This window comes from Chlorocebus sabaeus, chromosome 12 (assembly GCF_047675955.1).
Source record: "Chlorocebus sabaeus isolate Y175 chromosome 12, mChlSab1.0.hap1, whole genome shotgun sequence".
Classification (NCBI taxonomy): Eukaryota; Metazoa; Chordata; class Mammalia; order Primates; family Cercopithecidae; genus Chlorocebus; species Chlorocebus sabaeus.
The window spans coordinates 107729261-107756931 of record NC_132915.1 but is presented as its reverse complement, the minus strand read 5'-3'; the positions used below and the strand labels follow the sequence as shown (position 1 = coordinate 107756931).

Below are 27671 nucleotides of genomic sequence, written 5' to 3'. Positions count from 1 at the left end.
GCTGCTGCACCTCCTGGAACGCAATCAGGCCGGCAATTGAGTTCATTGGCTAAATCAAATTTGGGCTTCTGTGCGAAGCCCTTTTCTATTAAGTACTTTAACATACCTCACCTCCTCAGTCTATTGATAAATCCTATTACCCATTACAAAGCCAGAGGCAGCTTCCTTGCATACAAGACACAACACAGGCTGACGGGCGGGTGCTCGTGGGCTTGGGTGTGAGGCTTAGGGGTAACACGGTGGGTATGGCCAGGGCCTGCGAAGGCAGCCCCGGCCTGAGCAGCCTGGCTGACTTCAGCAAGGTTGCGTCTTCCCCTGTAGGAAGGCCCAGCACCCCTGAGGGAAGGACCAGGTCCAGGTGGTAGCCCAGAGAGGCCCATTTCTCACACAAGGAAAACAGGAGAAGGAGCAGGGTGTGATGGTGGAAGGGTGGGAGGCAACAGGGGTGGGTGCTAGCAAGCCCAGCTGGTCCTGCTTCTCTGCCTCCTAGCGCCTATATTCCAGTCTCTCTCTTCTCTGGAAAGAGTTCCAGATAGTAAGACTTCTTTGTTCATGTAAGTTCATTTGTTCATGAATAAATAAATGAATGACTGACTGAATGAATGAATGAATTCCACACATACACAGCACGCCTACCTGGTTCTGGGTGCGGGTGCTACGGTGAGAACAAGCCAGACCCCATCCCTGCTCCCTTGGAGCTCAGAGCCTGTGGGGGCGGGTGTCAGACGTGTACGTGCATAGCTATGGTAGCTATGGCAAGGCTGTGGGATTGCCGCCAGCCGCCAAGGCTGGAGAAGGGGACCCAGGGGCTGCTTGCACAGGTCTCCAGCCTTCAGGAGCTCCAGAGAGGTGCTCTCTGAGCCAAGCCATGAGGGGTGAAGAGTTTGCCAGACAGGAAGGCCGGGGAAGGCCAGGTCATGTTCCAGGCAGAAGGACTAGGCCCTTGGCCAGCCGGAGGGAACCAACCTTCGGGGTGGCTGGTCTTGGGAGTCTCAGAGCCCAGGCTGCAGAAGGAGGTGAGAGGGTGAGTCTGTGATCACAGAGCGTGGACTTGAGTCTCAGGTCAGTAGAAGACCACGAGAGATACTGTGCAGAGAAGTGACTGGGTTGGTGTTTAGGGACAAAAAACTACAGAAAGGGCAAGACTGAAGGGAGGGCGGGAGGCCAGTCATGTCCCCAAACCAAAACCTGATGCCAGCCTGCACCTCTCTTCTAGGTGGCAGGGCTGCTGATGGGGGCGTCCACCTTGGGACCTAGTTCAGGCTGAGAGTGGGATGGAGGGATGGTTAGAAGCCCAGAGGGGGTGGCCCACAGAGTGGAAAGAGGCCTCCAGGAACCGAAGCATGAAGTGGGTGCCTCAACATAGGGGAGAAGCACAGAGAAGCCCCGAGCCCAGGGCAGTCAAGCCAAGGCCTCCGGTGAACCCCGGGCCCCCGCGGAGGCCTCCGCTCATCCGGTGGGTCCGCGTCTGTGAGCAGGGGTGCAAGGCGGCCGTGTGGAGTGTGATATGTCTATGACTGGGTGCTTCTGGAAGCGGATTCGCGAGTGTGGGTGGGGCAGGTGTGTGTTTATGTGTGAGTCAGGGGCACGTTACAGATGAGTGAATGCCTGCGTGTGTGTGTGACTTGGCGGGTACATCTAAGGGAGCATCTGTGCGTCTAAAACAGGCTTCAGATGGGATGAAGGGCCAGGGATCCTCTGCAATGACCCCCCCCACCACGCTCCCTCTGCTGAGATGTGGAGGGAGGTAGCCCAGCCCAGGGGCAGGACAAGGCCTGAGGATGAGCCTGGATGTGGCCTGTCCTCTCCCCACCCAACTTCCCCTCTCCAGCCCCATCTGTGCTGCCCAATCGTGGCTGGTGAGGCCCAGCAAGCCACAGAGCTGGGGTGGGGGGACAGGAGCCTGCTAGGTGTCGTGGCTACAGACCCAGCGGGAGTGGCCCATGCAGAACCGGGTGGGGCTCAGTCCCCTGTCCGCTGTTGGTGGCAGCACTCTCCTTCGAAGTCCCTTTGGCTACACCTACTATGAGCTGAGCTTCTCATTCCTGCATGACTGTTGACTGATGAAGGGACAGAGGACAGAGCTCGAGATGAAGCTGAGGAGTTCCACTCGGCCCCCAGGTGAGTGACGGAGGAACATGGGCTGTGTGTTCAGGTGACAAAACACCGACTCCTTCGAGGGATCAATGGCTCCCCTTCCTCAGGAACCTCCTGAGTGTTGGGACTTGAGCCGGCAAATTTCAGGCAATCTTTACAACAGCAAGATCCCATTTTACAGGTGGGGAAACTGAGGCCTGGAGAAATGGAAGAGACTTGCCAGAAAAGAGCAAATGGAAAGAGCTGGAATCTCAGGCAGGCTGCTTGCTGGCCCCGTGATGTGCCACTCTTTACTCAGGACAAAGGGACTCCTGTGAGTCACCAGGGTGCGCCACCCTGGGTTGTCAGGATGGACATGGAGTCTCTAGAAGGCGTTAGAAGCAGAGTTTCTGACCTAAATATGAAATCAGTCAGCCTTTCCTCCTTACGCATGCTGGTGGGCCCTCTGTCCTGTCAGCTCTCCGCCCACCCCAATCACTTCCTCGGCTCCTGTCCCCAGTGTCCCTCCCGCCCTCCCCGCAGCTATCTTCAGTCCTGGAGGATTCTTCCCAACCCAACGCCAACGCTGCCGCGCCTCCCGCCTTTCAGAAAGAACCCTCTCCCCTCCCCATTCCCCCAGCAGCTCACACCCCATCTCCCTGCTCCCCTTCCGAGCCAAATGTTTTCAAAGCTTGCCTACACTCCCTCCTTTTCACCCCTTATTCACTCTTTTAAAAGTGTTGGCATTCGCCCCTGAAACCACCCCACGACGGCCTTCATCCCGGGCTCTGCTCTGGGTGCCTCTGCTGTGACCCCCATCTTCCCAGGTCCATGGGCCCACGCTGGCTCCTCCACTTGGCCCCTCGGCGGCACGGACACAGGTGGCCGCTGCCCTGGAGGCACGGCTCTCGCGTGGTTTTGGGGTACCGCCCTGCCAGACCCCCCCCTCTCTGATCTCAGGGCTGCAGACCGCCCGGCTCCCCGGCTCTCCTCTCGGAAGTCTCGCACGCCCCCACGGCGGGCGTCATCCGCACCGCGGAGCTCAGGACTCCCTGCGCCCAGTCTCGCCTGCGCTTCACACTCAAAAGGCCCAAATGCTCCGGATGCCTCCAAAACGCTCACAACCAACAGGTCCAAAATAGAAGTCAGGCTTCCTCCAGTGCACAGCCGCGCTGGAAGACGGCCTGGCAGTTTCTTATGGAGTTAAACACGCTCACCAGACGACCCAGCCGTCCACACCTGGGTGCTTACCCAAGGAAAGCGAAAACTTATGTTCACCCAAAAACCTTGCCACCAATGTTTATAGCAGCTCTATTCATAATCACCCCAGACTGGGAGCCACCGAGACGTCCTTCCACGGAGACTGGGTAAACAGACCGCAGTGTGCCGCGCACAGGGCACAGTCCTACTCAGGAGTGAGGAGCCTAAGCCACGCAGGTGGCCACGCCGTGAGCCTCAGAGGCATGTCGAGGACAAAGGAGATCCCTTGAAAAAGCCACCTGCTGCACGACTCCACTTAGAGGAGATTTTCAGAAAAGATGGGGAGCAGATTGGGGACTTCCAGGGGTTTCAGGACCGGGACCCTGGGTGGCTCAAAGGGTAGCATAGGGAGTTTTTGGAGAGACAGGCCAGGCTGTGGTGGCAGTTACGTGAAGCTATCCACATGCTAAAATCCCTAGAACTGTACCCCCAAAAGGTCCATTTTGCTATATGAAAATATAAAAATAAAAAATTAAGAAATTAAAAAAATTCCCCTCCAGAAAATTCCCTCACCTCTGCCCCCATTTGACGAGGCAACATCTCCATCCACCCAGTGTCTCAAAGCCCGATGCCTGGGAGTCCCCCACGATGCCTCCCGCCCCCTGCTCCCACCAGCCACTCAGCAACACTGCCACCAAAGGCCACCTCCAGGCGGCCCACATCACAGCCCCTGTCCCCGTCAGAACCCCGCCAGGCTGCTGCCGGTCTTGGAAGGACCCGCCCGGTCTCCTGCTGGCCTCCAGCACCACCACCCCCAACTCAGATTTCCAAACACCAGAAATCGGATCGCACCTCTCCCCTGCCTGTAGCCCTCCCACCAAACTTCAACCAAAACCAACTTCCTCCCGCGGCTGCAGGGCTGGCATGATCGGGCCCTGCCTGCTCTTCTTTGGAATCTTACCCACCCACCACAGCCGCATCACATTGAGTCCTTAGAAGGCACCGCGCCTGTCCCACCTGCTGTCCCCTGCCACAAATGCTGTGCCCCCGTTTCCCCCTTCAGGTTTCTCTTTGCCTTCCCTGACCCCCGGGTCCAGGTCTCAGGCTGGTTCCCAGCTCCACGTCCACATTGCCCTGGGTTTTGAGACACAGTCTCGCTGTGTCACCCAGGCTGGAGTGCAGTAGCACAGTCATAACTCACTGCAGGCTTGACCTCCTGGGCTCAAGCAATCCTCCACCTCAGCCTCCCAAGTAGCTGGGACCACAGGCGCACACCACCGTGCCTGGCTAATTTTTGTATTTTTTGTAGTGATGGGGTTTCACCATGTGGCCCAGGCGGGTCTTGAACTCCTGCACTGGCCTTGCCCTGGGTTTCTTTCTCACCTGTGGGCACTTGGGGGTACTAGGTTTGTGGATTCCTGCTCTCCCACTATGGAAGCGTCAGCCCCTCCATGGTCTTGGACCCTGGCACCCTGCTGTGTTCAACATGTCATAGGTGCCTGCTGTGGGCCAGATCACGTCTCCCGAAAAGATATGTTGACATCCTGACCCCCATTGCCTGTGAATGTGACCTTACATGGAAATGGGGTTTTGTGGATGTGATGAGGATATAAGCTAAGCTGAGGTCATGCTGGAGGAGGGCGGGCCCTTATCCGATGTGATTGACGGGGAGACAGCGTGTAAGACAGACGCTCAGGGAGCGGACAGCTGCAAGACAAGGCAGAGACTGGAGTGACGCAGCTATGAGCCCAGGAACGCCAGAGGCTGCCGGCCCTGCCAGGAGCGAGTGGAGGGCGGAGGGTGTGGGACAGGTTCCCTCCCGCAGGGTCCACAGCGAGCCCAGCTGCACCCTGATTTCAGGCTCCTGACCTCCCCCCTGTTTGTGGTACTTCGTTATGGAGGCTCCAAGAAATCAAGGCAGTGCCCATTAGAAATATGTGTTAATTCATCCCCGCAAGGTCTGAGAAAAAACATCTGTTGAGTGAATTAATATGATGGCAAGAAAGCTCGCAGAGGAAATGCCTTCTCAGGCAAGAGAAGACGGAACCCCGATTCTTCCCAGTGCTGCTGGGAAGGCATTGCTGTGTGTGACTCTCTCCCAAGCACCTGCAGGGCTCCCCGAGCCTCCTGTGACCCTGGCCAAGCCTGAGATGCCCCTCCTGCCCTCTCTGCCCCACCCAGCAGTGGAGCAGAGCCAAAGACCAGAGGAGACCCCAGGCCCAGGGGCCAACCACCCACCTTGGCAGTGGACCTCCCCAACTCTTTAGCACAGTCTGGCCCCTTCCCAACACCGGCATTTCTCAGTGGAGGCCGACGTGGTCTTGAATTGTGCATGCTGGCTTTTTGGTGGGAAGCAGTAGTTCAGGGAGCCTGGGAGGTACAGTTGCAGGTGTGTGAACTGCACCTAACAAAATGTCTGTCCCCAAAGAACTGGGTGTCCCCAAAGAGTTGGGTTTATTTTATTTTTTAATTTTTATTTATTTATTTATTTTTTGAGATGGTGTCTCGCTCTGTCGCCCAGGCTGGAGTACAGTGGTGCGATCTCAGCTCCCTGAAGCCTCCACCTTCCAGGTTCAAGTGATTCTCCTGCCTCAGCCTAACGAGTAGCTGGGATTACAGGCACCCGCCACCACGCCCAGCTAATTTTTGTATTTTTAGTAGAGACAGGGTTTCACCATGTTGGTCAGGCTGGTCTTGAACTCCTGACCTCAGGTGATCCACTCACCTCGGCCTCCCAAAGTGTTGGGATTATAGGCAGGAGCCACAGTGCCCAGCCAAGAGTTGGGTTTAAAAAAATGAAAAGCACAACACAAAGCTGCCTTTTCAGGGACTCTCCAAATATTTTGGCATCATGGGCTCCCTTTGAGAATGGAACAAAAACTAGGGGCTCTCACCAACTGACTGCACACACACGATACTTAGCATATATTTCAGGGAGTCCATGGATCATTGAGGCCCACCCTTTGCCCTCCTAAGAGCCCACAGTCCCCAGTAGAAGAATCTCCAGGTCCTCTGTGATCTGCTGTTCTTTCTATGCAACCCCAACAGCCATGGCTCCTCTCCCTGGATGGTCTCACTTAAACCCCAGGGTGATTGTCTCCATTTTGTGGAGGTGGGAAGGAGGCAGACAGGTTAGGCAACTTGCCCAGGGTCACACCTAATCCAGAATTTGCACCTGGACAGTCTGACATGGAGACTACCCACCCATCTATTTCCTTTATTTTTTAGTGTGCTAAAATATATGTATATATTTATCACCTTACCATTTTTTTTCTTTTGAGATGGAGTCTCTCTCTGTCACCCAGGCTGGAGTGCAGTGGTGCGATCTCAGCTCACTGCAACCTCCACTTCCCTGGTTCAAGTGCTTCTCCTGCCTCAGTGTCCCGAGTGTCTGTGATTACAGGCACCCACTACCACACCTGGCTAATTTTTGTATTTTTAGTAGGGACAGGGTTTCGCCATGTTGGCCAGGCTGGTCTCGAACTCCTGACCTCAAGTGATCCGCCCGCCTCGGCCTCCCAAAGTGCTGAGATTACAGGCATGAGCCACCGCACCTAGTCACCTTACCATTGTCAAGTGTACGGTCTGGTGGCATTAGTACATCCACAGTGCTGTGCAAGCTCTGTCACCATCCTTCTCCAGAACTTTAAATCATCCCAAACTGAAGCTGTCTGCATTAAATACTAACCCCCATTCCACCTTCCCCCAGCCCCTGGCAGCCATCATTCTACTTTCTGTCTCTGAATTTGATGACTCTAGGGACGTCGGGTAAGCAGAATCATATGGTATTTGTCCTTTTGTGTCTGGCTTATTTCACTTAGCATCATGTCCTCAGTGTTCATCTGTGTTGCAGTGTGTGTCAGGTTCTCCCTCCTTTTTAAGGCTGAATCATATTCCATTGTATGGATGGGCCACATTTCGTGTCTCCATTTGTTGATGAACAGTTGTGCTGTTTCTACCTTTTGGCTACTCAGAATAAAGCTGCTATAAACATGGGTGTACAAGTATCTGTTCAAGTCCCTTCTTTCAATTCTGTTGGGTCTATACCTAGGAGCGGAATTGCTAAATCTATATTTAACTTGTTCGGGAGCCACCAAACTGTTCTCCATTGTGGCTGCACCGTTTTTGTTCCCACCAGCAATGCATGAAGGTTCTGATTTTTCCACATCCTTGCCGACACTTGTCATTTTTTGCTTGTCCAATAACAGCCATCCTCATGGGTACCTCCATCTATTTTGTTTTCATTGAGATGGGGGGTCTCACTATATTGCCCAGGCTGGTCTTGAACTCCTGGACTCAAGTGATCCTCCTGCGTCAGCCTCCGAAAGTGCTAGGATTACAGGCACCAGCCACCACACCCCAGCCTTTCCATCTATATCTCAACCTTCTGGCCTCAGTTTCCTCATCTATGTCATGGGGACAATGATCCTCACAGGATAGGACTTAATGAGGAAATGCACATAAAGGACTCGGGATGCCACCTGGACTATGGGAATTCTTGGTGAATGACGGTTAATATTGCTGAGGGAGGAGGCTCTGCCTTCCCAGAGTTTCAAGGAGTCAGCGCAGGCAGAATAACATCATAGAATTCCCTTCTTGCCCCTGTTTTTCCTGTAGAGCAGCTGAGAAAGAGATGCAGGAAGGGTGGGTACAGGAATAGGGTGACTGAAATCGCCTGTCTCTGCACTCCCCTCCCCGCACCCACCTGCCTACCCTCCATGGTTTTCTTCCCTCTGCTGTTTCTATTCTCGTCCAGTGTCCGTCCATCTCCGGTTACGGGGCGATCAATAGGGACAGGACGTTTATGAAAGAAATCAAGAAGGCAAGAAAGAGGGGAGGGGTCGATGGGGGGAAAACCAGGTTGGGGGAGGCTCAGGGACATAGAGCAGCTAGACCCCCCGCAGGGTCTGGGGAAGCTGGGTCTGCAGGAGCTGGGCTTGGCCACTCCAGAGCTCAGATCTGCCCATCCAGGCCCAGCTCGGCCTCTGGGATCTCACGGGTTTTCTCTCGCTCAAGGACTTCAACCTCCTCCTGGGCAGAAAGGGGGTGAGGAGGCAATGCCTGGCACGTAACCAATAAATGATACCTGCCTCTCCTGTTCCCTTAATCCACATGTATTCCTGTTGAACAGAATGGGCACATAAGACCTTAATTTGGTGCAAAGGACCTCCCTTCATCATCTCCCACAAACACCACCCACTGGGCTTGAATACCTCCAGGAATGGGGAACTCACTCCTCCTTTCCTGTTCCTGCTGGCAAAGGACCTGCTGGGCTGCCTCCCTGGAGCTTCCAAGGGTTTTCTGGGCAGAGGAACTTGCATGGGATGATGCCCCCTTCCCTCTGACTCCCAGGTCTGGAGTGGGCAGGGTTGACTGGGCTGTTTTGCTGTTTTGCCCCTGCCCTGGCTCCAGTGTGTTGGCCCTGCCTCGGGCTCGTCGAATGCAGCCGCTACCACAGCTACAGGAGGACACTGAGCATTTCAGAGCAGGGGTGCCCCCTGGCAGCTAGTGAGCTGCCCTGGGCTGCAGGTGCATTTTGTTTTCCTTGCACAGAGTTTAAACCACTTTTTGAAGTAGGTGCCGATATTTTTGAAAGCAAGAGACTTTCCATAGATACTGCTGTGCACCTTCCTTTGTTACTGCAGAAGATCTGGAATGTTTGGTCCACTGTCTTGTGAGGGTCCTCCTGTCTCCATTTCTCCCCAGGCCACACCCTTCCCTGTCACTTCTGATGGTACCATAGGTACCCATATACATTGTCTTCTTCTCATTATTTTTATTATTCATTTGAATTTATTTATTATTTTTATTTTTTTAGAGACAGGATCTCTTTCTGTCACCCAGGCTGCAGTGCTGTGGCACCATCATAGATCACTGCAGCCTCAACCTCCCAGGCTCAAGTAATCCTTCTGCCTCAGCCTCCCACGTAGCTAGGACTACAGGTGCACACCACCATGCCTGGCTTCCACATAAGCTATGTTCCCAGCCTCTGCAGACATTTGGGATTGCAACCCCTGTGAACCCAGAGGCATGCTTCTACACTCCTTCTAGTACCTGGGTTGGGTGCAGGAATGGCCTCATATCTAGGCAGCCCTGATCCTAAGCCTCCTCACCTTCCCTCTCCCACCGTCTAACCAGAGGAATGAGACACTGAGATAAGCTCTTTGAATATAGCATTTCATTGACTCCTCACAACCGGCAGCTAACGTCATTACTATTTCTCCATTTTGCAGATGAGAAAACTGAGGTTCCAACAGGTTATGGTCATCCATCTCCATGGATGCAGCAGCTTCCACCTCTCCAGCTCACTTGAGGAGCTTTGCAAAGACACAGCCTTCTGGACTTCACCCGAAGCCTCCCAGTCCCAAAGCTCTCAGTGGTGGGGCTGGGGAACCCTGTCTTAAACGGCTCTCCTGTGAGATGCTGGGTCAGGTTTGGGCCCCGCTTCTCTTAATGGTTGTGTGGAGGGTGGGAGCAGAGGCCCCTCCCGCTCCAAGCACCATAAAGGGATGATCTCATTCCTCCTCAAATCCAGATTCTGCCCCAGATTTGCTGCACAGTCTGAAGCCAACCACTCTCCAAGCTCCGCACCTGAGTTTCCCCATGTGTGGAAGGAGAAAATAGCTCCCGCCCCCTGCCTGCCTTCCAGGAATGGGCACGTGGAGCAGGCTCCGCGGGAGTCAGGGAGGGGGTGTGGCTGGGACTTGCGGGTGCCTGTGCTTCTCTCAGAGCCACTGGCACCCCACCTGCCCCCTGTGGTGGGGCTGGAGCTCAGTCTGTCCCCACCTCTTGTCTCCCTCACCATTTGTACCAGTCCCTCCTTCCCAGGACCCTGGGCTGGCTGCAGCTGCTCCAGCTCCTCCTCCGCAGCCAGGTGCTTCTGTCCTCCCCCTCCTGCCTACACCGTTGCCTGCCATTGGGGTCCCCCTTGGAGCGGGAAATCGCTGACTTGAGGGGCAGAGCAGGGAGCCACCATCCATTAAAGAACCTTCAATTCAGAGGGGAGTCCCGTGGGATGGCCCCATCATACAGGCTATCTGAGCTCCAGGTGGGCTCAAGTCAGAGCTGGGACCAGAAATGAGGCAGCCACCAGGCCAGGGCTAGGGACCGCTTGGTGGCCGAGTCCATCTTGAGCCCGGACATGCTTGTGTCTGGATGTTAGCTGTTTGCCATGTAGTGGCGCTGTGCAATCTCCTTCTATTCCTTGACCTCACAGGCCTCAGCCTCCTCATCTGAAAACATGAGGCTGGGGGAGCACTGCCCCCGCAGGGAGAGCTGCAGCCGGTGGGGATCAGGTCCGGCTTGCTCAGTGCTGTGTCCTTGGCTTGCAGGATCTGAACCATTCAATAACCATCGGGAAATTAAACAACTATTGATTAAACAAGAAAATACACATGAAGCCGTTAATAACAGCACTCAATAGCAAATGAGCCCATAGCAAATGCTGGATAAACATTTGCTGTTCTTGTTAGTGGACCACAGCGGAGCCACTGGGCAACAGGGCGGTCATGAAATTCTGAGGGAATCCCCAGAACAGGTTCAGTGTGAAATCCCAGAGCCCAGGAACCCCCAGGGGTCCCTGGTGCCCACTCAGGAACTTCGGGTGCCACATCCCCCTTTGTCACGGGTCCTGCGTCTCTGGCTTCTCAGCACGGCTGGACTTTCCCAGGGGAAATGAAGAGGGAAAAGGGGAGGTAGCTTCAGCCCTTCCTTGAACCGTCTAACCCGATCCAATTCAACGACAAGCCAAGCTGCTGCCTGAAGAGTGTTTACTCTCTCTCTGAATTGACTGCACACTCTCGCCACCACCTCGGCTCCTCCCTGCCGCCCGCGGAGGCTGGGTGCCAAGGGGAACCACCTCCAGGGAGACATGGGCTCCAGGCAGCCACAGTTGTCTTGTCACAGATGGGAAATCGAGACAGGGCGCAGGGTTTGAACCCTAGGTCATCCTGCTGGGGTTGAAGTGGCACCACCAGACCCTGACCATCACAGGCCCATTCTGGACCCTACAGCTGGCCCAGACATGAGGGCCCCACATGAGCCGCCTTAGGAAATGTAAGGCAGGGTCCTTGAACAGTTGCCTGAAGATGAGGGTTTCCCTGAGCAGCCCAAGGTCAGAAGACAAGCCAGGAGCCTGCAGGGCCTGGGGAGCTGGTTCCCAGCCCTGAGCTGCTAAGCCCGGGGATTGGCGGGTGTCTAGTAACAACCAGACAATGGCATTCCAAGGGCAGAGGTCCCAGAGATGCCCAGGGGCTGAAAGTCTGGACACCAGCTTCCACCACAGTGCCTGAATATGGGGTGTTTTCCAGAACATTCCTGATTTTGAATATCCTGTCCCAATTGAGGTGGGTTAGAGATCACGGTATCAGAACCACGGGCCCCTGTCTGCACCTGCTTCACTCCCATCTGCCAGACTTGAAGCTGACTCCGGCTTCATGAACGACCTGCCTTTGCCTTTGCCTACCTGGAATCCACACACACCGTCAAAGTGAAACAAAATGCAAACACAAGCTGGAAACAGCAGCACCACAGTGGCCCGTCCAGCCTCACCATGCAGGCATCACCACAGCACATGGCTGGCAAACGGGCTTCCAGCCTTTCTTCCCAACCCATGATATTTGTCCCGGTCTTGTATACACTTACAGCCAACGTGTGTTCAAGACGCAGAAATGATATACAAGGCGTATCATATATTTTACAAAAACAGGATTATGCTCTACGTGCCATATGGCAAATCACTTTTTCCACTTGTCAGGAATTATAGATTTAGGTGGGCATTGAGAGCCTGCAATGGAGAGATGCCCACAGTGAGTGATCATCCCAGCTGGGCTCCCCAGGTGCAGCCCCTGCCTGCACCTGCCTAAGCCAGGCTCCTGGCCCGGACTGCCCCAGCACCCTTGGGTCTCAACTCTCTCCTCCCTCAGCCCACCCCAGCCCTCTCACTCCATTATTTTGTCCAATTTTTTTTATTAAACACTTTTTTTTTTTTTAGCACATATTATGTGCCAGGCACTGTTCTGAGTACTTCATCAACTTTAACTCATTTAACCCTCACCATAATCCAGCAAGAGAAGTATGCTTGTTACCATCCCCATTCTACAGATGGCCCAGGGAAGATGGCATTGCCCCCACAGACTGGCATATTATCTGCCAAAAGAATCAGTGACCTAGGACAGCACAGAACCATGTATTCCTCCACAATCTAAACAGTTTTTGGGAGGTAAAGGCTGCTTTCTTCTCCTATGACAGTCTTTTGCCTTCCTCAAAGCTTCCTCAAAACACATTCCTCTCCAGAGCTGGGCAAGAAAGAGCTGCTTCAGCAGGTCTGGGGTGTCCACACACTGCACATTCCAAAGAAAGGTCTGACTCTGGCTTCTGCGAGGTGACCCCTAATCCATAAGCCCTTGGAGTGTCCTGTCTAGAAAGAGTGTCCGTGTTTGCCTGCGGGTCTTGGCACACATCAGAAAGCCTACGCTGATGAGATTTACTGGGGGGCCTTGGGCCATGTAGTATCAGCTCGACCTCTGCAGGGATTGGAGCCAAAGACCAGCCACATCATCAGCAATGCCTCTACCATCAACTCCCAATAAAAACTCTACACTGAGGCTTCGGTAAGCATCCCTGCCTGGCGATAGCTCACAAGCGTTGTCCCATGTCACTGCCGGGAGAATCAAGTGCTGTCTGCACAACCCCACTGGGAGGGCACAATGAGAAGCTTGCACCTGCTATGTCCTGGACACGGACCTGGGCACCTTTTCCTGTTGCTGATTTTAATCTGTATCTTTCATTGTAATAAATCATAACTGTGAATATAGCAGCTTTGCTGAGTTCTGTGAGATTTTCTAGTGAATCATGGAGCCTAAAGGTGGTCTCGGAAACCCTTGAATGTGAGTCAGTGGACATTCACTGAGTCAGTGGACAGCCTCAGGGCACTTGTCACAGTCAGCACCAGGAGTTAGCCCAGCTCTGCCCAGACAGACTCCACTCCTGCCCTCCACACCTCCAACACATGTACTTCCTTCCTCCAACACATGCACCTCCTTCCGTGGAAAAGCTCAGGCATTGGGTCTGTGCAGCTCCAGCCATCCTAGACAGCCCCTATGATGTAATATCAGGTAATGTCCTGGGAACCAGGTAATGTCCCAGGTGCTAGGTAACCTCCTGGAAACCAAGTAACATCTCAAGAACCAGGTGCTAGGTAACCTCCTGGAAACCAAGTAACATCTCAAGAACCAGGTTATGTCCCAGGTACCAAGTAACATCCCAAGAACCAGGGGATGTATCACATACCAGGTAACCTCAAGGGAACCAGGTAACATCCCAAGAACCCGGTCATGTTTCACATACCAGGTAACATCCCAGGTATCCAATAACATCCCAGGTAACGGATAGCATCCCAGGTTGCAGGTGACATCCAGGGCTTCCCCCGGCCTTACCTGCCAATGACCTCGATGTTGGAGATGGCATAGAAGTACTTGTAGAGGTTCTCCCGCTGCACGTAGGTGCCGCCCAGTGCCGGGCGCAGCAACCGCATGCGCAGGTCAGTGAGGGTGAAGAACTCCTTGAGGCCCTTGGCGCTCTCCAGCCGCGTGTAGAGGTTGTCCATGTTGCGCAGGTCGGGGCCGGCAAAGATGGCGAAGCGGTCCCGCACCTCGAAGCGCACGTGCTTCTCCTTCTTGGAGCCCGCCCAGCGCGAGTACTCCTCGGTGCAGAGCACGCGGTGGGCGCTGGAGGACGACATGTCCCGGGCCCGGCGGGCGGACATGCCGAAGGCCTCCATGCAGTCCTCGGCGTAGAACTGGTAGGGCTGCCACGTGCGCCCGTTGTCCAGGGACTTCTCCAGGACCATGACCGTGGGCCGGCCATACTCGAAGGTCATCACCACGTCATCGGTCAGCTCCACGGTCTTGTTCCACGAAAGGGTAATGTTGGCTTCCAGCGGGCTGGGGTAGCGGCTCCACGTGATACTCTGCCAGTAGGTGGCCAGGCCCTCCTCCTCCTTGTCGAACATGAGCCTAGGCGGGTGGGCCAGGTCCGGGTTGGAGGCGTCACACTCGTTGCTGCACAGGTAGGGATTCTCCTGCAGCGGGGAGAGGAGAAGGGAAGGGTGGGTGCTGGATGCTCCGGATGGCCTGGGAAGCCTCTGCCCAGCCTGGCACCTGCTTGCAAGCCGAGACACCTGCTCTGTGGCTACAGGGCCTGTGCTCTGGTGCCCGGACATAGCTGGGGAATTTGTGCCCATTTCCTCAATGCGTGCAGAGGTGTGCCATCCCATGGCTTCCCAAGAAAATGCACACTTGTTCCTGCTCTAAATACAGACAATCAAGGAGGCTGGGTGTTAGTCCCCTGCTCTGAAGCCTTCCATAGCTCCCCATTGCCTGGAATACACAGTCCTGACTCTGTAATATACTGACCCCAACCTGCCCTCCCACACCTGGTGACACTGTGCTGGGGCCTCCCCAGGACATCTGTCCTCCTGCCCCTGCCTGGTTGTACCTTTGAGCCTCTGCAGATGGCATTCTCTCTCCTTCATGTGCCCTTCCACTCTCTGTCTGCCTCGAAAATTCCCATTCACGTTCTCGACTCTCTAAACATCGCCTTAGCTGAGTCACCTTCACGAGCCTTTTATTTTTTAATTTAATTTTTTTTTTTTTAATTGAGATGGAGTCTTGCTTTGTTGCCCAGGATGGAGTGCAATGGGGCGATCTTGGCTCACTGCAACCTCCACCTCCCAGGTTCCAGCAATTCTCCTGCCTCAACCTCCCAAGTAGCTGGGATTATAGGCATGCACCACCCTAGCCAGCTAATTTTTGCATTTTCAGTAGAGACAGGGTTTCGCCATGTTGGCCAGGCTGGTTTTGAACTCTGACCTCAGGTGATCCACCCGGCTTGCCCTCCCAAAGTGCTGGAATTACAGATGTGAGCCACTGCGCCCGGCCCCTGAGCCTTTTTACCTGTACCCTTAGGATTGGTAAACACATTGAGGTGCTCAAAGAGGGACTGGAAGCTCTGGGTTCCTCCCCGATCCCTTACTCTGTGAGTCTCTTCTATCTGGCTATTCCTGAATTCGATGAACAGGTGAACGTAGGGAAAATGCCTTTCTGAGTTCCGTGAGCTATTCTAGCAAACTATCAAACCTGAGGGAGGGGTCGTGGGAACCCCCAATTTGCAGCCAATCGGGCAGGTATGGGAGGCAGGAACTTGCAATTGCCTCAGAGGTGGGGGCAGTGCGGTGCAACTGAGCCCTTCACCTGAGGGTTCTGATGCCAGCTCTGGGCAGTGTCAGAATTGAACGGAATCATCGGACACCCAGTTGCTGTCCAGAGAGCTAGAGAATAGGTTATTGGTGTGGAAAACCCACGCATTTGGTGTGAGAAGTGCCATTGATGGAAACAGGCCAGAGAGACCTGGAAATGTCACTAATGTAGTGGTTCCCAGGGTCAGAGGGATGACTAGGCTGAACACAGGGCATTTTTAGGACAGTGAGGCTATGCCGTATAATACTGTAGTGGTGGATGCATGCCATTATGCATGAGTCAAAACCCGTAGACCCGGGCCGGACACGGCGGCTCACACCTGGAATCCCTGCACTTTGGGAGGCCGAGGCGGGCAGATCACTTGAGGTCAGGAGTTCGAGACCAGCCTGACCAACATGGAGAAACCCCATCTCTACCAAAAATACAAAAAAGTTACCCGGGCATGGTAGCACATGCCTGTAATCCCAGTTACTCGGGAGACCAAGGCAGGAGAATCACTTGCACCCGGGAGGCGGAGGTTGCAGTGAGCCAAGATCGTGCCATTGCACTCCAGCCTGGGCAACAAGAACAAAACTCCGTATCAAAAACAAACAAACAAACAAACAAAAAAACCCATAGACCTGTACAACACAGTGAGTGAACTCTCATGTAAACTTTGGACTTTAGTCAATAATAATGTATCAACAATGGCTCATCAGACATGACTAATATGGTGGCTCATGCCTGGAATCCCAACACTCCGGGAGGCCGAGGCCGGAGGGTCACTTGAGCTCAGGAGACCAGCCCAGGCAACACAGAGAGACCCTGTCTCTACAAACAATAAAAAATAAACTGGGTGTGGAGTGGTGGCACACGCCTCTAGTCCCAGCAACTCAGGGGGCAGAACTGGGAGGATCACTGGAGGCCAGGAGTCCAAGATCAACCTGGACAACACAGCAAGACCCTGTATCTACAAAAACAATGTAAAAATTAGCTGGGCATAGTGGTGCACACCTGTGGTCCTAGCTACTTGGGAAGCTGGGGCTGGAGGCTTGCTTGAGCCCAGGAGTTTGAGGCTGCAGTGAGCTGTGTAGCACCACTGCACTGTAGCGTGGATGAGAGAGAGAGGTTGTGTCTCTAAAGAAACCCCCCAAAACCCCAAATATCCCCCACTAATGCAAGATGTTGATAATAGGCAGGGAAAGATGGTGGGGGGGGGGTGGTGCGGCCTGGGGTTTTAGGTACTTTCTGTACTATCTGCTCAATTTTCTGTAAATCTAAAACTGCTTTAAAATATTAAGTCTATTAATTAATTAAACAAACAAATAATCGAACACTGTCACTAACAGCCACAGAGTGCTCCTGACCACTTGCGACGCTTTTTGATGAATATTTCAGGCATCTGGTTTGCTCAAAGACAAAATGGCTTGGATCTAAGTTAAAACTTCTCACTCTCAAATGAGCTGTTTGGCCTCCTTGGGGGAAGTGGGACCCACCACCCTCCGAGGGGCTGCCACACCCCTGCGGCCCCCACCAGGCGCCACTGCAGCAGCCTCAGCCCGTGGGCTTCGATCCTCTAGGGTGGAGGACAGGTACCCCGGCTGCCTGGGGCTCCTCGGTGGCAGGGCTGACCCTCGGTTCATTGAGGCAGGTTCCACAAATCCCTCTTTGACCAAAATAGCTCTGTCCTCAGGCCCCCATGCAACCTCAGAGTGGCAGGAGCTCACCATGAAGTCCAATACTTCCTTAAGCAGATGGGGAGACTGAGGCCAGGGCCAGGGCAGGACTGGCCCCAGCCTTCTGGAGAGCGGATGGCACCTCTGAGGAGGAGTCTGCTGTTACCATCAGAGATATCCACACCACTGGCAAGCCCACCGAGCCAGGACAGCAGAAGGACGTGGCGGGGGCAGGGGGCGTGGTTCCCAGCTTCCCCACTCACTGGCCGGGTGACTCTGGGCAAGATGCTGCCCTGTCCTGTGCTGTTGCCTGGAATGGTGTGGGGCTGAGAGGCCGTGGGGATGGCCCAACGGCCTGAGCGGGTGGCAGGTGCTGGGCTGGAGGAGATAGGCTTGACCTGTGAGGGAGCTAGCAGCCGGGAAGGGCGCTTTGAGCCTGGACGCAGAATGGGCTCTGTCTGTGCCACTCGGGAGGAGGAGTGGTGGGCAGGCGCTCCAAGAGCTTGCACCTGGGCTCTGGCACTGAGGTACATGCCCCTCTTCCCCCAGCCCAGCCATCACCCCCTTCCCGAAGTCCCAGAGCTGCTTCTGTTGCCCCTGGGCACTTCCTAGGGGCTGAATGGTATTCCCCCAAGGTTTCTATGTTGAAGCCCTAACCCTAGTATCTGAGAATGGGACTGTATTTGGAGACAGATTATCTTTCAAGAGGTGATTGAGGTTAAATGGGACCCTGAGGGTGGCCCTAGTCTAATCTGACTGGTGGCCTCAGAAGAAGTGTGGCTGCCTGATGAGACGCTAGGGCCCATGAGCACAGAGAAAAGGCCGTTGGAAGGCACAGTGAGACAGCGGCTGGCTCCAAGCCAGGGAGAGAGGCCTCTGCAGAAACCAAACCTGCCAACAACTTCATCTTGGACTTTCAGCCTCCAGAACAAGGAAAGACATTTTTGTTGTTTAAGCCACCTGGGTCTCGTGTGGTACTTTGTTATGGTGGCTGGAGCTAAGACAAGCCTCATCCCAGGTGAGCAAAGAGGGAACAGGGAGGAATGGGAGGAATGGCTCAGAGGGGTAGAGATGAATCGAGAGTTTTTGATGATTTCCCCAGAGGCTCTCTCTGGGGTCTCCCCCACCAGCCTGGTTTCTTAGTACGCTGGCACCAAGTGGCGTCACACTGCCTCACCTCCCCAGAAAGCTTTTGTCAACCCAGCACTGAAGCTGTGCCATTTCCCAGGCCACGTCATCCTCTCCCACCTTGGAACTTGTGCTCCTTTGGCCACTCTCTGTCCTCCTGGTTTTCAGAGCCCTCCCACATGTGCCTCCTCCAGGAGGCCCTCCTGACTTGAATCAATCTTTTTTTTTTTTTTTTTTTTTTTTTTGAGACGGAGTCTCACTGTGTCCCCCCGTCTGGAGTGCAGTGGCGCGATATCGGCTCACTGCAAGCTTCGCCTCCCGGGTTCACGCCATTCTCCTGCCTCAGCCTCCCAAGTAGCTGGGACTATAGGCGCCCACTACCGCGCCCGGCTAATTTTTTGTATTTTTAGTAGAGACAGGGTTTCACCGTGGCCTCGATCTCCTGACCTTGTGATTCACCCGCCTCGGCCTCCCAAAGTGCTGGGATTATAGGCGTGAGCCACCGCACCCAGCCTTGAATCAATCTTTAAACCCAGTTCTCTCATCATCCATCGTAGAGTTGTTAATGTGCTTACTGGGGACAGTGTAGTGAGGCCTCCATATTGGGCCTGGACCTCAGTAACCACTCACTCAATTATACTTATTATTATTATCATATTAATCAAATGACAGTGATATTGACATATCTCCTATTGAGTGTTGATAGTATTCCTGTCAACCCCAACTACTGAGCCACCCACACTTCACCTTTTCCCTGGTCTCTCTTCGTCTTCCTGCCTTACTTAGCCCTACCCTGCCCAGGCCCCTGATGGGTTCTATGGGGTGGAGGCGTTGAGGTGGGGACAGGGTATCCCTCAAAGCCCCCAGTTGCGCCTGGCCTGTCACTGGGAAGACTGACACAGCTGGTTCTGGCTGGAGATGGGGGCTCCGTGCTGGCTGCTCCAACCTACAGGGCCCTCTGGCCCCCGCCCCGGCCCGGGAAGCAGATGGTCAGAAACTAATGAATCAGCCTGTGTGTTTACAGGCCCCTCGCCTGCTGCGGAGCAGGCTTAGTCAACAGCAAGTACAATAAATAAATCCCGAGCCGTGGCCAACACAATTATCTCTCTCCCTCTTTCTCTTTCTGTCTCTCCCCTTTTCCCTCTCTGATTTCTCTCCCTAAGATCTCAGAATTCCACTGAGCTGGTCAGGAGTGTGGAGCATCCTAGCAAAGGCACTGTTGGCGCTGACCTGACCTTCCTTTTCCTCTGCAAACACAGTATTGCTTCCTCTTACTTTCCTTCTATTCTTTTTGTTTTGTTTTGTTTTTTGAGACGGAATCTTGCTCTGTGGCCCAGGCTGGAATGCAGTGGTGCAATCTCAGCTCCCTGCAACCTCCACTTCCCGGGTTCAAGTGATACTCCTGTCTCAGCCTCCCAGGTGCTGGGACTACAGGTGTGTACCACCACGCCCAGCTAATTTTTGTATTTTTTGTAGAGACAGGGTTTCACTATGTTGGCCAGGCTGGTCTCGAACTCCTGACCTCAAGTGATCCGCCTGCCTTGGCCTCCCAAAGTGCTGGGATTACAGGTGTGAGCCACTGCGCTTGGACCTTCTATTCTTCACTGGGGGAATTCTGAGGACTCACCGGGGTATTAGAAGCTCAGTGTACCCCAGACCCCCCACCCCAGTCCCCAGTTAGTATCTGAGAGCTGATAATGTCATGGGGGTGGGGCTGAGACTGGGAGTGTCTCCTCCAAACGGGGGTGAAGGTTTGCCAGCCTCCTCCAGGTCTGTTCGTTTCCACCCATCTCCAGGACAGCAGATCAACTAATCACAAAAACAGCAGTCAGAACAAAGTGGCCTAATACAGGGAAAGACCGTTAAGCACACCTCTAGCCTTTCAGGATGGCTCCAAAGCCGCCCTTTGATAGCATCAAAAGTAGTAGCTACTTCTTTAAATATTTCATGAAAATTAAAACAACAACAACAAAAACCATACCCCTGATTTTTAAAAACAGCCTTGGGATTTTCTCTAGAAAAATGCAGTAACATATCCCTTTTCCATACAGTTTTGGGCCCTGGGGTCTGAAAGCCCTGAGTTCCCTCTCAGCTCTCTCCTTTGAGGCTGTGTGACTTTGACGAAGTCACTTGACTTCTCTGAGTCTCTGTTTTCTCACTGAATGTCATGTGAGATGGTCTGTGTCTCACACTATCTAGAATCCCTAGGAAATGTCTCCAAACGGGAGCAATTATTTTGAAACAGCAGCTTTGTATTAACTCAGGGACACTCCACTCCCAGCAACCTTCCACAGGAGGAAGAGGTGAGGCTGAAACCCCCAGGCTTGTGCACGAGAAACCCGGGAACTTCATGGCATGGACCGTCCCAGGAACTGCTGACTCAGAAGAGTGTGATGATCATAACATTCGCTGAGTGCCAGCCCTGTGCCTGGGCTGAGTTGGGCACTTCACAGCCGCTCCTCCCTGCACCCTCTCAGCAACCCCCAGGGAGGTAGGTGCTACAGTCAGCTCCATCTTATCTACAGTCAGATAAGACACTAAGTACCCATGGCCGCATATCACTTACCCATCCCCTGGATTCCATGGGACCCAACCTTGAGGAATCTTGGGGAAACCAAGCCCGTCATGTCTACAGCTCTCCTATCTCTCTGGACACACACAGGCAAGTCACCGGAAAAGTCAGGCAGTGTGGCTAGAAGTCAAAGGAGGGTGGGCAGAGCGAAGGGAAGGCAGTCAGCCAGGCCCACAGCACCAGAGAACTGGGTGACGGGGAGCCTCCTACACAGACGCCAAGCCTGAGCTCCTGGCATGAAATATTCTATGGAGAAACCATTTCATGCCATGCTTTTCAAGCCTCGTGATGGGAGCTTAAATGCTTTTCCTTTTATGTTATTTTCTGTGCAAAGGGTACAGTCAAAGTCAGAGGCCAGGTTGTAAACATCATAGGCAAGCTGCAGGCAAAAAACATAATTGAATGGGAAAGTGAACCGTTAGCAAGAACAGAGGTAAATGTGGCCGTGGGAAGCCCAGCCATTTGAACCTCCGGGCCCCTGACTAAGGAGCCCATGGAGGGGCGGTCACTGGAATGGTCACCAAGTCTCACGAAGAAGAACAGACAACGTCATGCAGCTGGCCTTGCACCCAAGCCTGCGCTGGGATGAAATCTGACAGTTGGGACGAAATCACCAGGGTGTCTCAGGCAGGGCTCTGCGGTTTGTGGTGGGAGGCACTGGCTCACTCCCTTAACCATGCACAAGTTCCACAGGCTTGGATGAGTCCCGCAGTTTCCTTGAGCCCGATGAGGCCTGGGACACACTACCCTAAAACCTTCTTAAAATATTTTAGGCTGGGCGCAGTGGCTCATGCCTGTAATCCCAGCACTTTGGGAGGCCAAGGCTGGCTGACTACCTGAGGTCAGGAGTTTGAGAATAGCCTGGCCAATATGGTGAAACCCTGTCGCTACTAAAAATAAAATAAATAAATAAAAAATTAGTTGGGCGTAGTGTTTCGTGCCTGTAGTCCCAGCTACTTAGGAGGTTGAGGCATGAGAATTGCTTGAACCTGGGAGGCAGAGGTTGCAGTGAGCTGAGCTCGCGCCACTGCACTCCAGCCTGGGTGACAGAGTGAGACTCCATCTCAAAAAAAAATTTTTTTTTTAAGCTGAAGGGATTGAAGAAAATCACAGAAGCGGAAGATCACTCTTTGACCTTCCCTGCCTTTCTTCCCTGAAGCAGGACATGAGGCTCATTTGAGAGGTGCCCTCCCAATGCCCAGAGGACAGAACATTCTCGTCTCCAAAGATGCCGGGTCACAGAGAGGGACCTGGACACACAGGCCTTGGAAAGTTCTCACCAGTTTATCACCAGGAGATGATACTTTTTTAAAGCCAATCATAGTTCTCCATGACTATTTCTCCCTTAAACCTAGCATAAAAAATAGATGGTCTACCAATGTTTTTGGGTCTTCATTCCTTATGAAAGCTCCCATGAGGCCAGGCAACACAGGGAGATGCCATCTCTGCAGAAAAAAAACCTCAAAGAACAAAAAATAAAACTAGCCGGGCATGGTGGCACACACCCGTGGTCCCAGCTACTTGGGTGGCTGAGATAGGAGGATCCCTTAGGCCCAGGAGGTCAAGGCTGTAGTGAGCCATAACTGTGAGAAAGGAAAGAAAGGAAGGAAGGAAGGAAGGAAGGAAGGAAGGAAGGGAGGGAGGGAGGGAGGGAGGGAGGGAGGGAGGAAGGAAGGAAGGAAGGAAGGAAGGAAGGAAGGAAGGAAGGAAGGAAGGAAGGAAGGAAGTCTTTTTCACATAAAACTTATATTAAATCCACTCATATGCTTTGGTCGTGTTAATCTGTCTTTTACGAGGGGTCCTCAGCCTCTAACATAGGATGGATGAGGAAGAGATCTTTCTCCCAAGAGCCTTGGCTTCTCAGTTGGAGGGGGAAGCTTCATGCAGGCGGCGACCACATCTGATCCTGTCCCCACTCCAGCCCCGGCCCCCAGCCCTCCTCAGGGACTCGGGAAATCTTCGTAGAAAGAATGAACGCCCAATGAGGTTGCTAGCACTGGCTTCACAGGGTTGTCCTAGGAATAACGCCAGGTGAACCATGGCAAGTGCCTCGGTGGCGGTGGCTCACGGGTGATGGATGCTGGCAGAACATTCATGGCCACTGTCTGGCCTGGTGCTTCAGCAAACAGCAGGCTCTGCCGTTAGGGAGCATGTCTTCCACCTCAGCCCTGTGCTGGGTGTCCCATGTGCGTCAACCCCACCTCCCATTCTCCCAGGGATCCTGGAGAGCGCGATCCTTAGGAAACTGAGACTAGGAGAGGCTAAGCAATGTCCCAGGGTCATGCGGCTTGGCAGGAGCCAAGGTGAGACAAGAAGCCAGGGGACGGCCCTCTGAGCTGGGCTCTGAGACAAATTGGGAAATGGTACCCTTCACCCAAAAGGAAAAGGATGCGGCTGCCTGGGCCGCACTGTGCTCCCGCAGACTCGGGTTCCATGGAGAGGCAGGCGGCGCAGCTCTTGACACCAAGGTGCATGGGCAGGCCTGGGGAACAGTTTAGTAGCTGACAGATTTTTTTGAACCTGGCTGCTGATTTGCCAGCGGAACCCTTCTCATCCTCAGCCCTTCAGTCTCACCAGGACAGGAGGCTGCTGCCGCATCCAAGGTGGGAGGCCAGAGGCTGCCCAGGAGAGGCCCTGGGTGTGGGTGCCCAGGTAGAAGGCCAGGACTCGAGCACAGGGGGAAGCAATGGTGGGAGAAGGCGAGGAAAGGCAGCCGAGCTAGCCCCACCCTCCTCCTTGGACGTGGCCTCTGCCATTTTGGGGGAAACCCTATGGCTTGGGCAGGTGCATAAATCAATAGGTGCCCTGACCTGTGGGGCCATGGAATTAGGACTCAGGGGACTGCCCCTAACACCCTGTGTGACCTTGGTCGGGTCCTTGCCCTATCTGTGCCTTGGTTTCCCCATTCATGAAATGACCGGGCAGGAGTGCGCAGTCCGCCTCTGACCCTGACATCCTAAAGTCTCAAGTTCTGCATGTTCCTCAGGCCCCTCATGCTGCTGAGGAGGAAGGGCACAGAGACACATCCTCCTCCCCTGACTCTAGGGAGAAAGCCGGGGTGCTGGGGGAATTCTCCTTAACAGATTACTTCCTATTTATTGGTAAGAAAAGTTGCAGAGGGAATAAATTATTAACAAAGCGGAAACGGAGATTCTGTTCAGAGCTGATTCTAATTCTAGCGGCCCTGATGGTCTAACTCTCTGAGCTCTCCGTCCCTCCCTCCCTCTCTCTTTCTGTCTCTCTCTCTCTGTCTCTCTCTCTCTCTCTCTCTCTCTCTCTCTCTCTCTCTCTCTCTCTCTAGCTCTGTGTGTGTGTGTGTGTGTGTGTGTGTGTCTTATTCTCCTTCTATGGTTTCATTGATCGCTGTCCCTCTTGCTCTCTGTGCCTCTAACTCCTTCCCCAGCGTGCAGGCTTCTCTCTCCTTCCCTTTCCGGATTCTCTTCGTGCACAGGCCGTGGACGACAGACAGCAAGGTCACCCTCCCTGCTCGTGAATCAGCGTAAACCGACCCGGCATTTCAGGGCTGGAGCTGCAGCTGGCCAAGGTGGCTTTTCTGTTTTGTTCTCTGGTTGGAGCAATTTTCCTCCCAGCTCCAAGCAATTACTAAGGCAGGGGCAGGCAAGCGAGCCTCCGCCTCCAAGCCTCTGCGCGCTGCCTCCCCAGGGACTCGCTTATCCCAGCAATGAGCCTCCAGAAGCCACGGCGACCGCCCCTGCCCCTCCCCCAGGCGGGCCACGGTGGGTGTGGCCTGGGCACAGGTCCACCTTGAACCCAGAGCCTCTGGCCACCTCTCCAACTCCCTTGGCCCAAGCAGAACTCCAGAAAATGCATCTCAGTTCTTTGGTTGCCCAGAGCAGCTCTCCCCGCCACCCCTCACCCCGCATAATTTGGGAGGAAAGGGAGCACTTTAGGCCTTTCAACCCTGCCCACAGTGTTCCTCCTTCCAGAACCTTCTGCGAGTGTGAACTCTGGGAGAGCAGGGGCCTTGCCTGCCTTTGTGCCACACTCCCGGCAGCTGTTTGCACACAGCGGTGTTTGACAAACATTTCCTAACCGAGCAAGGACCCTCTGCAGTGGCTCCAGGCAGTTCCACCCAGTAGGATGCTGCCTGGGGGAGAGGTGGTGGGCAGCCGTGGGCTTCACTCTGCTTTGGAGATGCTGTTCTAGCAGAATGACTGCTTAGTATTCTTATCCCAGTTCGGGTTGTCCCCACAGAACACCCTGAACTCCTTTCGGAGGACCTGAGGGCACTGGGCTGCCCTGACGGACGAGCTGCCCGGGAGAGGGTCCACTGGGAAGCCAGGGTCAGAGAGCAAGGATGAAATGCCAGGCCTGGCATGGGCACCCACTGCTCACCAGGACCGCAGACCCCTGAATGACTGATCTCCGTCAGCTGAACCGCCAGAGTGTGGTGGGCGGAGAGGCATTGCCATGGCTCTGGCTAGACAAGGGTTAATCTCTCCAGGAACTTAAAACCGTATTATTGTGTTTTTGAAGGACACATTCTGCTTTGCCCTGGGCATATGTGGATTCTTCCCACAGCCAGATTTCCAGGAATGTTTGGGGTGGGAAATGCTATCCCAGCTGAAGAGTGCCCGTGCATCCCTGGGGCCCCCCACAGGCGACTGACAAGACAGACCAGACACATGGGCATCTGTCTCAGACAGGGCAAGGCTCCCCTTCTCTTGCATACCTCCAGCGACAGGGGTTTCATTACCACAGAAGGCAGATAGGTCAAAGCCCACTGCTCCCTCCTTTGAGTGTGGGGCTGTAATATGGCGGGTGCTTTGCATCTTTTCTTCGTCCCAGGTTCCCTATTTTTCTCTGGCTATGCTGCAAACATTTTCTAATTGATTAGAAAAAGGAGAGAGGGAGGCTGGGCGAGGCTAAGCCCTCCTCCTCCCCCACACCAGGAACTCAGTGATCCTCAAACACTTCCCTACCAGTGGGAAGTGCTCAGCTGCTGCTGCTCCTCCTTCTTTCCCTCCTCTTCCTCCTCCTCCTCCCCCTTCTCTTCCTCCTCCTCCTCCTTCTCTTCCTCCTCCTCCCTGCACACACAGGGGCTCAATCTGGTGCCTCCCTTCCTGCCCACTCCCTACTCAAGGCTTCACTGGCCACCCAAACGGCTCAACACTTTCATACTTTTTAAAAAAGTAAATAAAAGAAAAGGAGAGATGGAAGGACGAAAGAAAGGGAGAGAAGAAAAGGGAAAGAAAGGGAAGGGGGCGAGTGGGGGAAGGGCACCGAGAGGAAGAGGCCTACATCCGGAGAAGCCCAGGAAAGTGCATTATTGATTCAGGACTTAGAAAATGCTTAGAGAGTAGGAACAGCGCCCTGCTCTTTAAAAGCTTGTGCAAAGCATAAGCTAGACCCAGGCAGCCTTCCCAAAGAGGACCTACTCTGCCGGCATGAATATTTCATCACGGAAGGAGGAAAAAAGTGGCTGTGAGGATTTCAGTGCCGGGGTGGGGTGAGGGGCAGGCCCCCCTGGCTGGGGCGCTTGGTAGCTGCCTCTCCTCGGATCCCCTCCCCGGATCCTGGGGGCCTTTTAGGGGGCCCCTCTCCTCTTCTCTGAGAGCTGCGCTGGGCTTTCTTGCTGGTCAACAGGGCCTCAGCCAGGTTCCAACAGAGGCCCAGGCCAGGGAAGGGTGATGCGGGCAAGCATCAACTGAAAGAGGTTTCCAGATGGGCTGAGAGTGAAGCCTGGTCCCCAGCAGTGGTTTCTCCTAAAGGTTCACAGTGCTCTCCCCTGCCCTGCCTTGGTTGGGGCCTGCACCGACCCCTCCAGCCTCCCCACCCCCAGCCCATTCTCAACCTGCAGCCAGCCGCCCTTCCCTTCCTAAACATCCACGTGTCTCCAGCTCCTCCTCAGAGCCCCAGCGCCTTCCCCTTCTTAAGTCCAAACCCTGGGCCTGGCTCTGCCACCAGCCCTGCCTCTCTCTCGCATCTTTCCAGCTTTGTTTTCTTTGAGACAGAGTTTCACTGTTGATGTCCAGGCTGGAGTGCGCTGGTACGATCTTGGCTGACTTCGACCTCCACCTCCCAGGTTCAAGCGATTCTCCTGCCTCAGCCTCCCAAGTAGCTGGGATTTACCGGATGTGCCTCCACGCCTGGCTAATTTCATATTTTTAGTAGAGACTGGGTTTCACCATGTTGGGTAGGCTGGTCTCAAACTCCTGACCTCAGGTGATCCACCCACCTTGGCCTCCCAAAGTGCTGGGATTACAGGTGTGAGCCACCATGCCCGGCTTCTGGCCTCGTTTTCTACCGGCCAGTCTCTCCTGCCTTTTGGACGCCTCCTCCACCCCACTGAGCTTTCAGGTTGAGTCACCTTCTGTCTGCAGCTCTCCCTCCAGCCTTTTACAGGTGTCTGCTTAAATTTATCTTCCTCAGGGAAAACACCCCTGGCCACTGTCCCCCAGTCCCAGAAGAGCACTGGGTCACAGTTTTCCCTGGTAGCTTCTTTGGTTAATGATGGGTGTGTCCCCTCCCCACTGTGAACTCCAGGAAGGCAGGGGGAGAGCCTGACACAGTGGAGTGACTCCCCCTCCTCAGCCCCTTCCCTCTCCGGGTGTTCCATACTCAGAACGAGGGTTCAGGAGTAGACACAGCACCCGATAGGCGGGGTCTGCCCATGAGAACAGCCAGAAGCTGCAACCTCCGAGGGTTTCTTCCTGCTGGTCTGTGAGGAGTTGAGAGGCGGCGGGGCCAAGAAAGGAGTAAAGCCACTGGGTCTGCCCACACCTGGGAACACGCGGACAGGTACACCCCTTTGTGGATGAA

At 54.2% G+C, this 27671-nt stretch overlaps 1 protein-coding gene across 11 annotated transcripts in view; it reads right to left on the bottom strand.

Annotated features, from left to right (window-relative positions):
* The window catches only part of NTNG2 (netrin G2), an 82856-nt gene that overhangs the window by 33271 nt on the left and 21914 nt on the right, over window positions 1-27671 (bottom strand). For all 11 annotated transcript variants that reach the window (XM_073022031.1, XM_008005872.3, XM_008005873.3 and 8 more), the window contains one exon: window positions 13713-14356. In XM_073022031.1, coding sequence (XP_072878132.1) covers window positions 13713-14356 — 644 coding nt within the window. The remainder of the gene's footprint in view (window positions 1-13712; window positions 14357-27671) is intronic.